Source organism: Pelophylax lessonae (genome assembly GCF_965119305.1).
Source record: "Pelophylax lessonae genome assembly, chromosome: 4".
Taxonomy (NCBI): domain Eukaryota; kingdom Metazoa; phylum Chordata; class Amphibia; order Anura; family Ranidae; genus Pelophylax; species Pelophylax lessonae.
Window position 1 is genome coordinate 552,690,238 of NC_138771.1, and position 11,561 is coordinate 552,701,798.

Sequence of the window (11,561 nt, forward strand, 5' to 3'; positions counted from 1 at the left end):
GGTGGCCACACAAAATATTGACACGTTGGGCCCAATTTGGACATTTTCACTTAGGGGTGTACTCACTTTTGTTGCCAGTGGTTTAGATATTATTGGCTGTGTGTTGAGTTATTTTGAGGGGGACAGCAAATTTACACTGTTATACAAGCTGTACACTCACTACTCTACATTGTAGCAAAGTGTCATTTTTTCAGTTTTTCCACATGAAAAGATATAATAAAATATTTACAAAAATGTACTCAAAATTGGCACTAGGGACATATCTTTTATTTTGTATGATGTGTCCCTTGTGCTGATTCTTAATGTTTTAGAAATCCTTATCTTTCCAACCCCCCTTCCACTACCATAATCTTCTAGTGTGGCAGGGGCTAATACAGTTAAAGAGGTTTCAGAAGAACTTCCTGTCCCCACCCTTTACTGCTTGATCTGCCATTCATAGAAGCCATACTACTGCTTCTATGAATGATACCAGATCTTTGAATGGAGAGGGCAGAGCTATCGATCATCTGCCTGTAAGGTATGTCCCTTGTGTTGATTTTTCCGTTTTTTTTATATGGATTGAAATTTGACTGGTTCATCTGAGCCGGCTGAATTACAATCCACGTATAGGCAGGCTGGTTGTACAGAAGTTGATCTACTGATTGACTTCTGTACAACCGCCCTATTGGAAAATTCCTGCTAGATCAGCGCTGTTGGCTTTAGCCACCAGGGCTGATCAGTATATTCTGATAGTCTCTGAAGTCTCCCCACTGTCAAAATACAAAGCAATTTGGGGAGGATACCCCCTATCCACCTTGAATATTTGGATGGGGGTATCAAGTCATTTTTTTTTTTTCGTTCAGCCCACTGGTTGAATGAAAAAAAAAATCATCAATGGGCTGCCTTAGGTATTAGCCAAATAGCCAAGCAGTGAATGTATTTGTCAAGAGCAAAAGTAGCAACAATTAATAGATTCGACAGAGTTGTGCCTAAGAGTCGGTTCACACTGGGGCGACACGACTCCTTACTACTTCGGGGGCGACTTGTGCATTACAATGCACCACGACTTCGGAGCGACTTGCAGGGACTTCACAAAATGGAAGTCTATGCAAGTCGCTCTGAGGTCGCCCCGAAGTAGTACAGGACCCTTTTTCTAAGTCGGAGCGACTTGTGTCGCTCCTATTAGAACGAGTCCTGTAGCGGTCAATGGACCGCGAGGGAGCGCGACTTGTCAGGCTGACAAGTCGCGGCAATGTGAACCGGCTCTAAAAGACACTAATCACTGTTGCAAAAGCTTCCAGATTTCACCCATTCTTTATAGCATGCATGCTCTACCTATGGCCCTCCAGCTGTTGCGAAACTACAAGTCCCATCATGCATCTTCCTTTCTGTTATTTTTCATGCTTGTAACTGTCAGCCTTTCAATGCCCCATGGGATTTGTAGTTCTGCAACAGCTGGAGGGCCACCGTTTTGAGCACCTATGCGTTGAAAGCCTTCTAGATGCTCATGCAGATAGACTAGTAAAACAAACAGGTGAGAAATAGAATCAGAAATGAATAGCTAGGAGCTCACACCTGGAAAATATTGGGGATGATCCCTTTTCCCTGAGCTTGTGAGCCCTAAAGCACTTCCCTCCTTTGTATGCCTAGTTATTACATACAAAACATTCACAGAGACTTGTTTACACTTGCAGTTAGATGGAAAGCAGTAAAAATAGGTGACTGAAATGCAATTTTACCACCTCCCTCGAAAAAATGTCAGGCATGTGGAGGCAGTATTGACTCCTGACTGTCTTTCAGCCACTCCTGTAATGCTTTCTGAAAACCGATCCACCTAAGATTGCTTTTCAAAGACTAGTGTAGAGTTTCAGTTATAAATAAAAAATATTTATAACTATATCCAAACCCAAAAGCAAAAATGTAATATATTGCAGCTTGCCAATACTTAAATATGGTGGCTGCAATAGTTTTCATTTTTTAAGATTTTGTACCCTTTTTTTTCACCTGGTGGTCTGGCCAGCAAGTCTGTTATTTTTCAACTTCCTTTAACAGACCAAGCTGGCCAGCAATTGTGGCAGCTTGGTTAAGACAAGTCATTTAACACGGACAGGAATGCTTCCAATGCTTAGCATTTATTTATTTAGTTACATACATAGTTACATAGTAGTTGAGGTTGAATAAAGACAATAGTCCATCCAATTCAACCTGTGTAGGTGTGTGTGGACGTATTCATTTCCCATACCCCTGAATGTTTTGATCTTGGAGATGTATGTCCAAGAGTCTTTTAAAAGTAGCCATTCTCCCCGCAGTTACTACCATTTGTGGAAGCGAGTTCCACAATCTTATAGCCCTTACTGTAAAAAAAAACCCTGCATAGCCTAAGGTTAAATCGCTTCTCCTCTAAACGCATTGTATGGCCTCGTGTTCTCTTGCACTCCTTGCAAATTAATAGTTTTTTTTTCTATGCTGCGATCACCGTTGAGGTATTTGTAAATCGCTATTGTGTCCCCTCTCAGGCATCTCTTCTCTAGGGAGAATAAATCGAGTGCTTGTAATCGCTTCTCATAATTTAGGTTCTCCAATCCCCTAATTAGCTTAGTTATCCTTCTTTGGACTCTTTCCAGTTCCAACACATCCTTTCTGAGGATTGGCAACCAGAACTGGACAGAATACTCCACTTGAGGCCGGACCAGAGTTTTATAAAGTGGAAGGATTATAGTCTTATCTCTGGAATATATCCCCTTAATTATGCATGCTAATATTCTGCCGCCTTTGGCAGCTGCAGCTTGACATTGCATGCTATTGCTAAGTCTATTTTCTACTAAGACTCCTAGATCTTTCTCCATTCTTGATTCCCCCAGAGGTCCCCCCCCCCCCCATGCCTATTTTGCGTTTTTAGTTTTTTATGTTTTTAGTCCCCAAGTGCAATATCTTACACTTCTCCACACTAAACCTCATTTGCCATGTAGTTGCCCACTCATCATCTGCAAAAACTGAGATTGAGCTAATGATCCCATCCTCAATGCTATTTATGAATAAAATGAAAAAAAATTGGTCCCAGGACTGAGCCTTGGGGCACCCCACTTATCGTGGAAAGTGGAGCTTTAGTCAGAAAATGAAGTCCTGTTATATCACTTCAGGCTGGCCTCTTTTGCAGGTATAGCTATGTAATGTAAAACATTAAAAATAAATACTGTTTAAAATCCAGTAATACACTGTCTCACCACATGCTCAGTTGCTCTCCATGTTTAAACACGGTCAAATTTGTAGAGGTTCATCTGCTGACGGCCTTAAAGCAAAATTAAATCCTCCTATCCTGCATAGCCAAGGAAGTTGCTTCTGTTTGATCTACAACTGCCATGGTGCTGAACATGTGATTCGTTATGACACCAGCCATTTGATGATTTGAGAGCTTGGTTGAGGATACAAGCAAATGTGACAATTAGCAAATCCCGGCATTCCAGGAATGTAACTGTTTTTTGAAACTTAATTCGATGGATTTAGTTCTGCTTTATGATTTACTGCTGTTCAGGGGCCCTGGGCTTCAGAAAAAGGGCAGTCTCCAGCATGAAGAAACAGGAACAATGCTGTAGACAAATTACAGCACACACTAATTTAGGTACCCTAATTATTGATGTGGAATGAGTGTTCCTAGCTAAAGAACATTATTTTTTATCAAGTTGTTATGAGTAAAGTCCCGTTTTAAGTGCATCTAAATCTGCTAGTGCATCTAATACTACCCTCTCCAGGGGTTGGCATTGAGTCTGTCCAGGGTAGCCTCTTGTGCTCTGCCATAGAGAAGAGCCACCCTAAGGCCCCTTTCACATGATCGGACTGATCAGGTCCGCCTGTCGGTTTTTCAGGCGGACCTGATCGGGCCACCCATTCTCCTCTATGGGGAGGCAGATGTCAGTGGACATGTGCCCGCTGACACCCGTCTGGCATTCCATCCGACAAGATCCGCTGAGAACAGACGGATGGCGAAATGTCCAACGGGTGGGATCGAATTAAAATGGACATGCTGTCCCTTTTCATCTGATCTCTCCATAGAGGAGAGCTGGACTCCGACAGGTCTGTCTCTGCTCACTGTGCAACAGTCATTCGCCTGCTCAGCGGGGATCAACTGAGAGATCCCCGCTGAGCTAGCGGAGTCCACCGAGCGGATCCGCCCCCTGTGAAAGGGACCTAAGACAGGAAGTGTGTTACTGGGCAGAGCACCAGGAAAAAAACACCAGGAAAAAAAAAAAAGAAAAGAAAAGCAGCCACCACATCCAATGATTGGTAAGCTGCAATATACTAAGTTTTTGGTTTTGGGTTAAATACTGCTTTGAGCAAAAAGAATGCCAAAATGTACACACTGTAGAAAAAAAAAATAGTACAACAGTATTACTAGTCTTTGCGTGTCTGAAGACCAAGCAGCAACACAGCAAAAATGGTATGTGAAGGGCTGCACAGAAGGATGGTGGTGGTGGTGGGGTAGTGACAGCTGGGTGCATATGGAGCTGGGATATCTATGGAAAATACAGATATCTGTGATCGTACAAACACACATACATCCATCACAAATCTAAATATAGGTCCCTATTGACCCCATGATGGCATCATATTCTGCCTGCTCTTTAGCAGGAATAGATCAATGTAATTTTCTAGCTCCCAGGAAACACCTGGACCATTCTGCGGAGAACTGCTCAGTGCTGTATTGTTACTATGCCTGTAGCGCATATTGCCTCATCCTGCAGGGCAAAAATTGATGACTTCTAAAAGCCTGTTTCTTGGATACAGCTTTAGAAATAAAGACAAACAAATAATGTGACAGTTCTTGTTAGATACACCTAAACCTGAGTGGTTCATCATGAGTCAGTTTGCACTTTTGCATCTAGTCAAGATTCTTCTTTCCTGACTCTGGTCATGATCACACTGAGCAGTAAATAGACTTTGGGCCTATGCACATTGTTGAAGGGCATTTACGCACAAGTGTCAAGGTGCATTGCGTAAGGTAACCCATTCATTTTGAATACTGTCACCGTACCACAATAACCGAATAACACATCTACATCATTTTGTCCAATAATGCACAGCAGCTATGGCACAGGTACATTGTGAACTTATGTGTATGTGCATTGGGGTGCCATTGTGAATGAATGGCATCACACTGCAACATACATAAACCCATGCATTAATGTGTTTTGCAGCAAAAATTGTTACCACAAAGGATATGTATGAACGAGCCCTTAGCACAGCATATCAGTAGTAACATTCAAATGAATACTTTTTTGTGCTGCACTTTGTGGACATCATGCATGTAGGATTCACTGACATGGGAAAAGTGTTCGGTCAAAGAAGTGTCGGGATGGCTAACAACACATACTTATTGGAGGTCATTAACTCATCAATTAGGAATGATGACAAAGTAAGCACGTCACCAGTGGCAACTTACATACACAGTATACAGTAACTATTTAGAAATTGAAAAACGATGCCATTAGAAAGTGTTGACCAGCCATTCTCAACCAGGGTTCCTCTAGAACAGGGTTGTCAAACTCAAACTTATCGTGGGCCAAATCAGCATTATGGTTGCCCTCAAAGGGGTGGTTTTATCTGTGAGAGTATATAAATGTATCCAATGCTTTTGTTCTCAGAGAATAGGTGCAGGAACTCAACGAACTGCATCAAACAGTGGGTTTGGTCAAATTAGGCAGGTGTGCATTATGTGCGGAGTTCAGGGATGCACTATGTACAGATTGAAGAGTTCAGAGGCTCGCTATGTACAGAGTACAGTTTCAGGAGGTCCCAATGCACAGAGTGAAGAGTTTAGGGGTGCGCTGCATTTTCAGTGCAGGGTTCAGGGATGCATTTTGTATATAGTACAGTTTCAAGGGTGCCCTATGCACAGACTACAGAATTCAAGGGTTTGCTATGTACAGAGTTCAGGGGTGTGCTATGCACGGTGTGCAGGGTTCAGTTCTCTTTCACAGGCTCTCCACATCTCACTTCCACCCCTCCTCAACTCTAACCTCTGCCCCACTCTCCCCCCATCCCCACTTCTGCAAACCCCATCCTCCAAAGCCCTCATTTCTCCCACCCCAAAGCTTACTCACATCTCACCTTTTCAAACATTACTCCGCCCAGCTCTAGTATCTCCAGTGTAGGCGGCTCTACCTCTCTCTCACTTGCAGCGAGATCATTGGTCGGCATCTGTGCACTTGGCACAGATGATGATCACAGTGCAGCCTACCATGTGATGCCCCATCCCACCTATATCCACACTGCACTTGCATCTGCATCACCCTCATCCCAGCCAGGAGTGCAGGGTAGGCATAGATCTGTGAGAGCCACTGAGAGGAAAACTGTCCTTGTAAACAAAGAAGGCTTCTGTGTTTACAACAGTAGTGAGCGAGGACCAGAGGGCGTGAGCCAAAGGTGGCGGAAGGGAGTTCCACCCCATTCCGTCAGAAAAAAGCCCTGGGTGTGAGGGCCACATGAAATGGCCTGGTGGGTCAGATGCAGGCCATGGACCATTTGTTTGACACGTGCTCTAGAATTTGCTAATGGTTCCAAAAAAGAGAAGTTGGGGAATACAAAAAATTAATAATCATACTCACTTAGATGGCAGCAGCACCGATCCCAGCTGCAGCTGTCCCCTGCTGGCTCTACACCAAGAACTGAGCGATCAAAAACTGCTGATTGCTCCGTTCTCAGTATTCAGTATGAAAAGAACCAATTGCTGTCAGTCACCAGCTCTCTGGTCTGCCCCTCCAGTGCTCACTGGAGTGCTGGGCTGTGCAGGGGGTGGGAGTGGCTGGCTCAGTCTCTCAGCAATTCGCTGAGAGGCTGAGCCAGCTGCCGGTACCAGGCATCTGGACTGTAAATCTGAATCTTTGCAGAGCCTGGACCTGCTTAGTGACGTCAGCCATACAATTAGAAGAAGGCAACTGCACACCAACTTGAGAGTGATAGTAAATGATAAAAACCTTTTATTGAAAATCCATAAAATCCAAAACGACAAACCAGGGACAGGAGGGCAAAAAACTGTTTCACGAAACTATGTTCGCTTAGTCATAACCGTGACGTCAGCCGACAGCAGGCTTTAGCCCACAGTCAGCTACAATGGGCAACAGGAGTGCAGAACAAAGTGTACTCCTGTGATCACCGGGAAGAGAGGGGATACTAGTGCCTGAACATTTGTTACCTTAATGACACTGCTACTTCAGTGATATCCACTTGCTTCTGGGTCCCACTCCGAATGGTGGCTCTCCTGCATTGTGAACACAGGAGGCCGGCCCCCCAGCACAGGTGCCATTCAGAGAATGCCTTGAATCCTCTGAACGAATGCAAAGCATTTTCTAATTGGATGAGGTGAAGAGTGTGAGGTAACCATCCGCCTCTCAACCTCGTCCAATCAGAGAGCCCTTTACATCTGTTCAAAAAAAGCAAAACATTCTCTGAATGGCACCTGTGTAGAGCGGCTGACCTCCTGTATTCACAATGCATAAGGCTGGCTGCTCAACACAGAACCTGGAAGCAAGTGGGGATCAATGGAGCAAGTGGGGATCAATGGAGTCAGGTTCCAGAGGCATCAGCTAGGTATGGTATATGCATAGTTTACATTTGTCCAAGCTGTACTATATATAACATACTGATGTCTAGAGTTATTCTTCAACAGTCTGGCATTCTTTGAAGGCAAACACTTTATGCCAAAACATTACATGGGTGATTTTTTTTTTTTGCCACACTTCATATGTGGCAAAGTTAAACAGGACATGTATATGCTATACTGTTAGAATATTATGTGCTGCTATGCTATGCTAGTGCCTTATGCTTTAGCAATGCTCAGTCTTTAATAAAACTACTCAAATGAGGTATGCTATCAAACTGGATACAATGCAATGCAAAGGTGCTGTCCCTGACAACCAGAGAGCAGCCATCTGTCATTTTTCCTTAGAAAATAAAATAAAACTCCGGTTATTATGTAGAAGAACCCTTTATTTATTTTCTTCATTTCTATTCCGCAGCCAGGCGTATTCAATACAGTAGTACATAGGGCATAGATAACGTTCAGCTTGCAATGACCCAGTCACCTGACCGTTGTTTCATTTTTTTAACTGGCTTGCAAGACTTTGTAGCTGTATACTCCCTGTAATTTACATAGGCTTTTCATTAGAATCAGTCAATTATTTACATTTTTAATAAGGTAAAAAGCAGTAACGTATAGAAACATTTTTTTACTTTTCACTGATGTGACTACAATAAACTGAAATCAGATTAGCTACTAAACTTTGTACATCAGGAGTGCCCCTTTCATCATTATATAAGTTTTTGGTAAATAAAATGGTGCATAGAGCAAGAAGTAGCTTAAAACAAGCAATTCGATTTTAGCAGTTCTGTGCAGTTCGCTATCCATAAACGTGTAGATTTCTGACGTTCAGCCCACTTGATTCTCTTATTCGTGCCAAAGAGCATGGATGGGGAAACTGTCACTGGTGGCTATTGTATTCAGACAATTGAATGAGTGGCACAGTGACATCGAATGTGATGCAGTCACTATTCAGTCGACAGTTTTCTACCCGAATCTGTCAAACTTTAAATTGACTTCTGTGGAGGTGGGTGGTATGACAGGGGCACCTACAACTCGAATTGTGGCCGATCTAGCAGGAATCATCTGAAATTCATGAGTATGGCCAGCATTAAAAGAGAGTTCTGATTGGCTGATAAGGGTCACTAGCCTTTGCTCTTTTCCTAATAAAGGTACAAGCAAGCTGCTGGAACCAATTATACTCGCAAACCAAGGTGTCACTGTATTTTGCTATGGCACACAATGGCCACTCCACTCTGCCCATTCATTTTTGGTTGTTCGGTGCAATATTCAAAGAGCATGCAAAGAGCCATGATGATGTGTGTAGTGCAGACGGTGAACAATCGTGTTTCAATTTGCTGTAGTCAGATCGATGAGTAGAATTCGGAATGTTTGCTGTAGGTTACACACATATGAGCATATTTGTAATGCAGTGAATGTGATGCTCATCAAACATTCACAGGTGGTTAATAATTCCCTGTAATTTAAAGCACATGTACCTGGAAGATTCACTTGTAGTAGTTAATGTTTGGTGAATGCTTTATGAATATGCCCTATATACCTATTCCATTATGTGGTGTACACAGCAATGCGAAATGTATGATAATCTCTAGCAACCAATGAAATGTCAGATTACTGCATTTACAATTGTTGAGTTGTGATTTCTAATTGGTTGCTGCACTACGCTCTTTGCACAACCATACTGAATTAGCATGATTGCGTCTGGATGCAGCAGTACCTGAAGAATGACAGATATTAGCAGCAGTAGGGAGATGGATGGATCCTGATTCTCTGCAACTGTAGTAGCCTCAGCTCCCGGGTGACTCCCTGACCCCATATCTCACAGGCCCTGTCCTGAAAACCTCATCCATGTGAGAGCCAAATGTGACATCATCAAAGGGGGGCGGAATAACACTCAGGAAACCAGGAGGACCTGAGATGGGAGGGGGTGCATCCAAGGGACATAGAGATACCAGTGCACCTGCCAATCAAAGCCTCATCTTCATAGACAGTATTACCAATCACTCATCGAATACACCACCGCTGGGGAAGAACTCCGGTAAATGGCCATATATGGCAATTTTTCAAATCCGTACGTCTAAAGTGAACATAAATATCCTGCTGTTAGCATCGTCCATCACTAAGAACGATCGCCCATTAGATATTAATAACCACAGCATACAATTATTTGCCAAAAGCATCTCTTAGAGCTCTCTATAATTTCTACCTTTTTTTAACAGCTACCATCTTAAAATCAGCACCTCTAATTAGTACCCCCAGCACCCATAAACACCCCAATGTTATCAGTCACTGTGAAATACTCCCACTGATGGGCTAATTGGCAGCCTGTGCTTACTACTTCTTTGGTCCCCCATAGGTAGCTGCAAAAATAATGATGTATCAATAACCCAATACATCAACTACCTCCCTCAGCAATTACCAACCAGTACACCCAAGATCATCCATTTTAATGCTAAATTATCTTGGCTATTTGACAACTACGCAACCCCCCCTACATTTCTCCCACATTATTTCTGCCCAGCAGTGGGTGCCAGCCAGCTATGATGATTCCCCTGCAATCCATGAATAGTGTTCACAGCTATACAGCAGCCACCATCACCCCAAACCTCACCCTAAATCCAATCACGTCCCCCGCAGGAATAGACGCAGACACTCAAACACTCAGCAGTGGCTCCCAGACATAGACACATCATTTGTGCAAATCAATACACGTTCATATTAACAAATCTGAATATACGCCAGAACCTTTTCCCAAATACAAGCCAGACGAATGCAAACGTATAGACGTCTGCAGTCACATCAGGAGTTGGGTTACCAAATTTGCTCATCACCATTGACCACCCACTCTCATCACACACCCTGTATGCCCCCCATCGGTGCTAGAAGGCCCCGTCTACATCTAGTAATACAAAAATGAAAGATTCGGTGTGGAAATTTCGATTTTTAGGTTTAGGATACCAGTATTTCTCAGTCTATAGCAACAAGGGGTGGATTCTATGGCTAACCCTCCCTTTTCCCCCCACCCCAGTGTGCCTTATTGCTCCAGCCGCTGAGCTGCAGGTGAGTAATCAGATGGTGTCTTACTTGCCAATCTCTTCATACAGCTGGTATTCATCTGTAAAGCGTGTGCAGGTTACAGCCATGTCTGCATGGGATCCGGGCTCTGCAGTGCTTATTGGTTCTCGCAAGGAAGAGACCTCCTTAGTCTTCTTTCAGCGGTAGGGGCGTTTGGCTCTGACGAGATCTGTCTTATTTGCCCCCTTCTAGTCCTGGTATTTGCTCTTTCCTGTCTGCCCCTCCTGTAGGGTTCTCTGCGTCTTTTCTACCACAAAAAAAAAAAAAAAAAAAAAATCCCAGAAAGGATGAGGAGGGATAAAAAAAAAGACAGATGGAGAGGGATGAAAAGAATGAGAGAGAGAATGAAAAAAAAAATAGGGAGCGGAGGAGATTCCAGGAATTAGGGGGAGATAGGGAGAAAGAGAGAAAGGAGAGGTAGTCAGGAGCAGCTTTGAATGTGCCTTGCCTGTATTAATTTCAGACTGAGAGAGAACAAGAGGGAGGGATGGGAGGGAGAAAAGAGAGAGAGAGAGAGAGGGAGGGCAAAGATAGAGTAGAGATATAGGGGAATGAGAAATAGGAGGGGGAGACAGGAGAGAAAGTGTGAGGACAGGACAGGCGCTACCATTTAATAGGGATTATTTAACTCCTTGCCTGCTAGCATTGCAGACCCCTGGGCTTATTAGGGGTTAAAGATGGATGCTGACCACTGACTGCACCAGACAGCTACTGTAGGAATGCTTTTTTAGATGCTGCATCGTACACATCACTTGGTTATATATGTATCTGAGCATCGTTGGCACTTATCTATGAAGACAGGAGCAAAATGACAGCTGTTATCCATGGCAACCAATCAGGTTACAGCTTTCATTTTCAAATCTGTCCTGGAAAAATAAAAAAAATAGATTGCTATAGATAAATCCAGTTTTAA

The 11,561-nt window shown here is 43.3% G+C and overlaps 1 protein-coding gene across 32 annotated transcripts in view; it reads right to left on the reverse strand.

Annotated features, from left to right (window-relative positions):
- CAMK2B (calcium/calmodulin dependent protein kinase II beta) overlaps positions 1-11,139 on the reverse strand; it is a 313,844-nt gene extending 302,705 nt beyond the window's left edge. For 11 of the 32 annotated variants that reach the window (XM_082257240.1, XM_082257229.1, XM_082257238.1 and 8 more), the window contains exon 1: positions 10,658-11,135. In XM_082257240.1, coding sequence (XP_082113366.1) covers positions 10,658-10,716 — 59 coding nt within the window. In that variant the 5' untranslated portion in view covers positions 10,717-11,135. Of the gene's footprint in view, positions 1-10,657 lie in introns of all 32 variants that reach the window. The other 21 variants (XM_082257247.1, XM_082257241.1, XM_082257246.1 and 18 more) reach the window with 7 other exon arrangements.
- Positions 11,140-11,561: the final 422 nt, after the last annotated feature.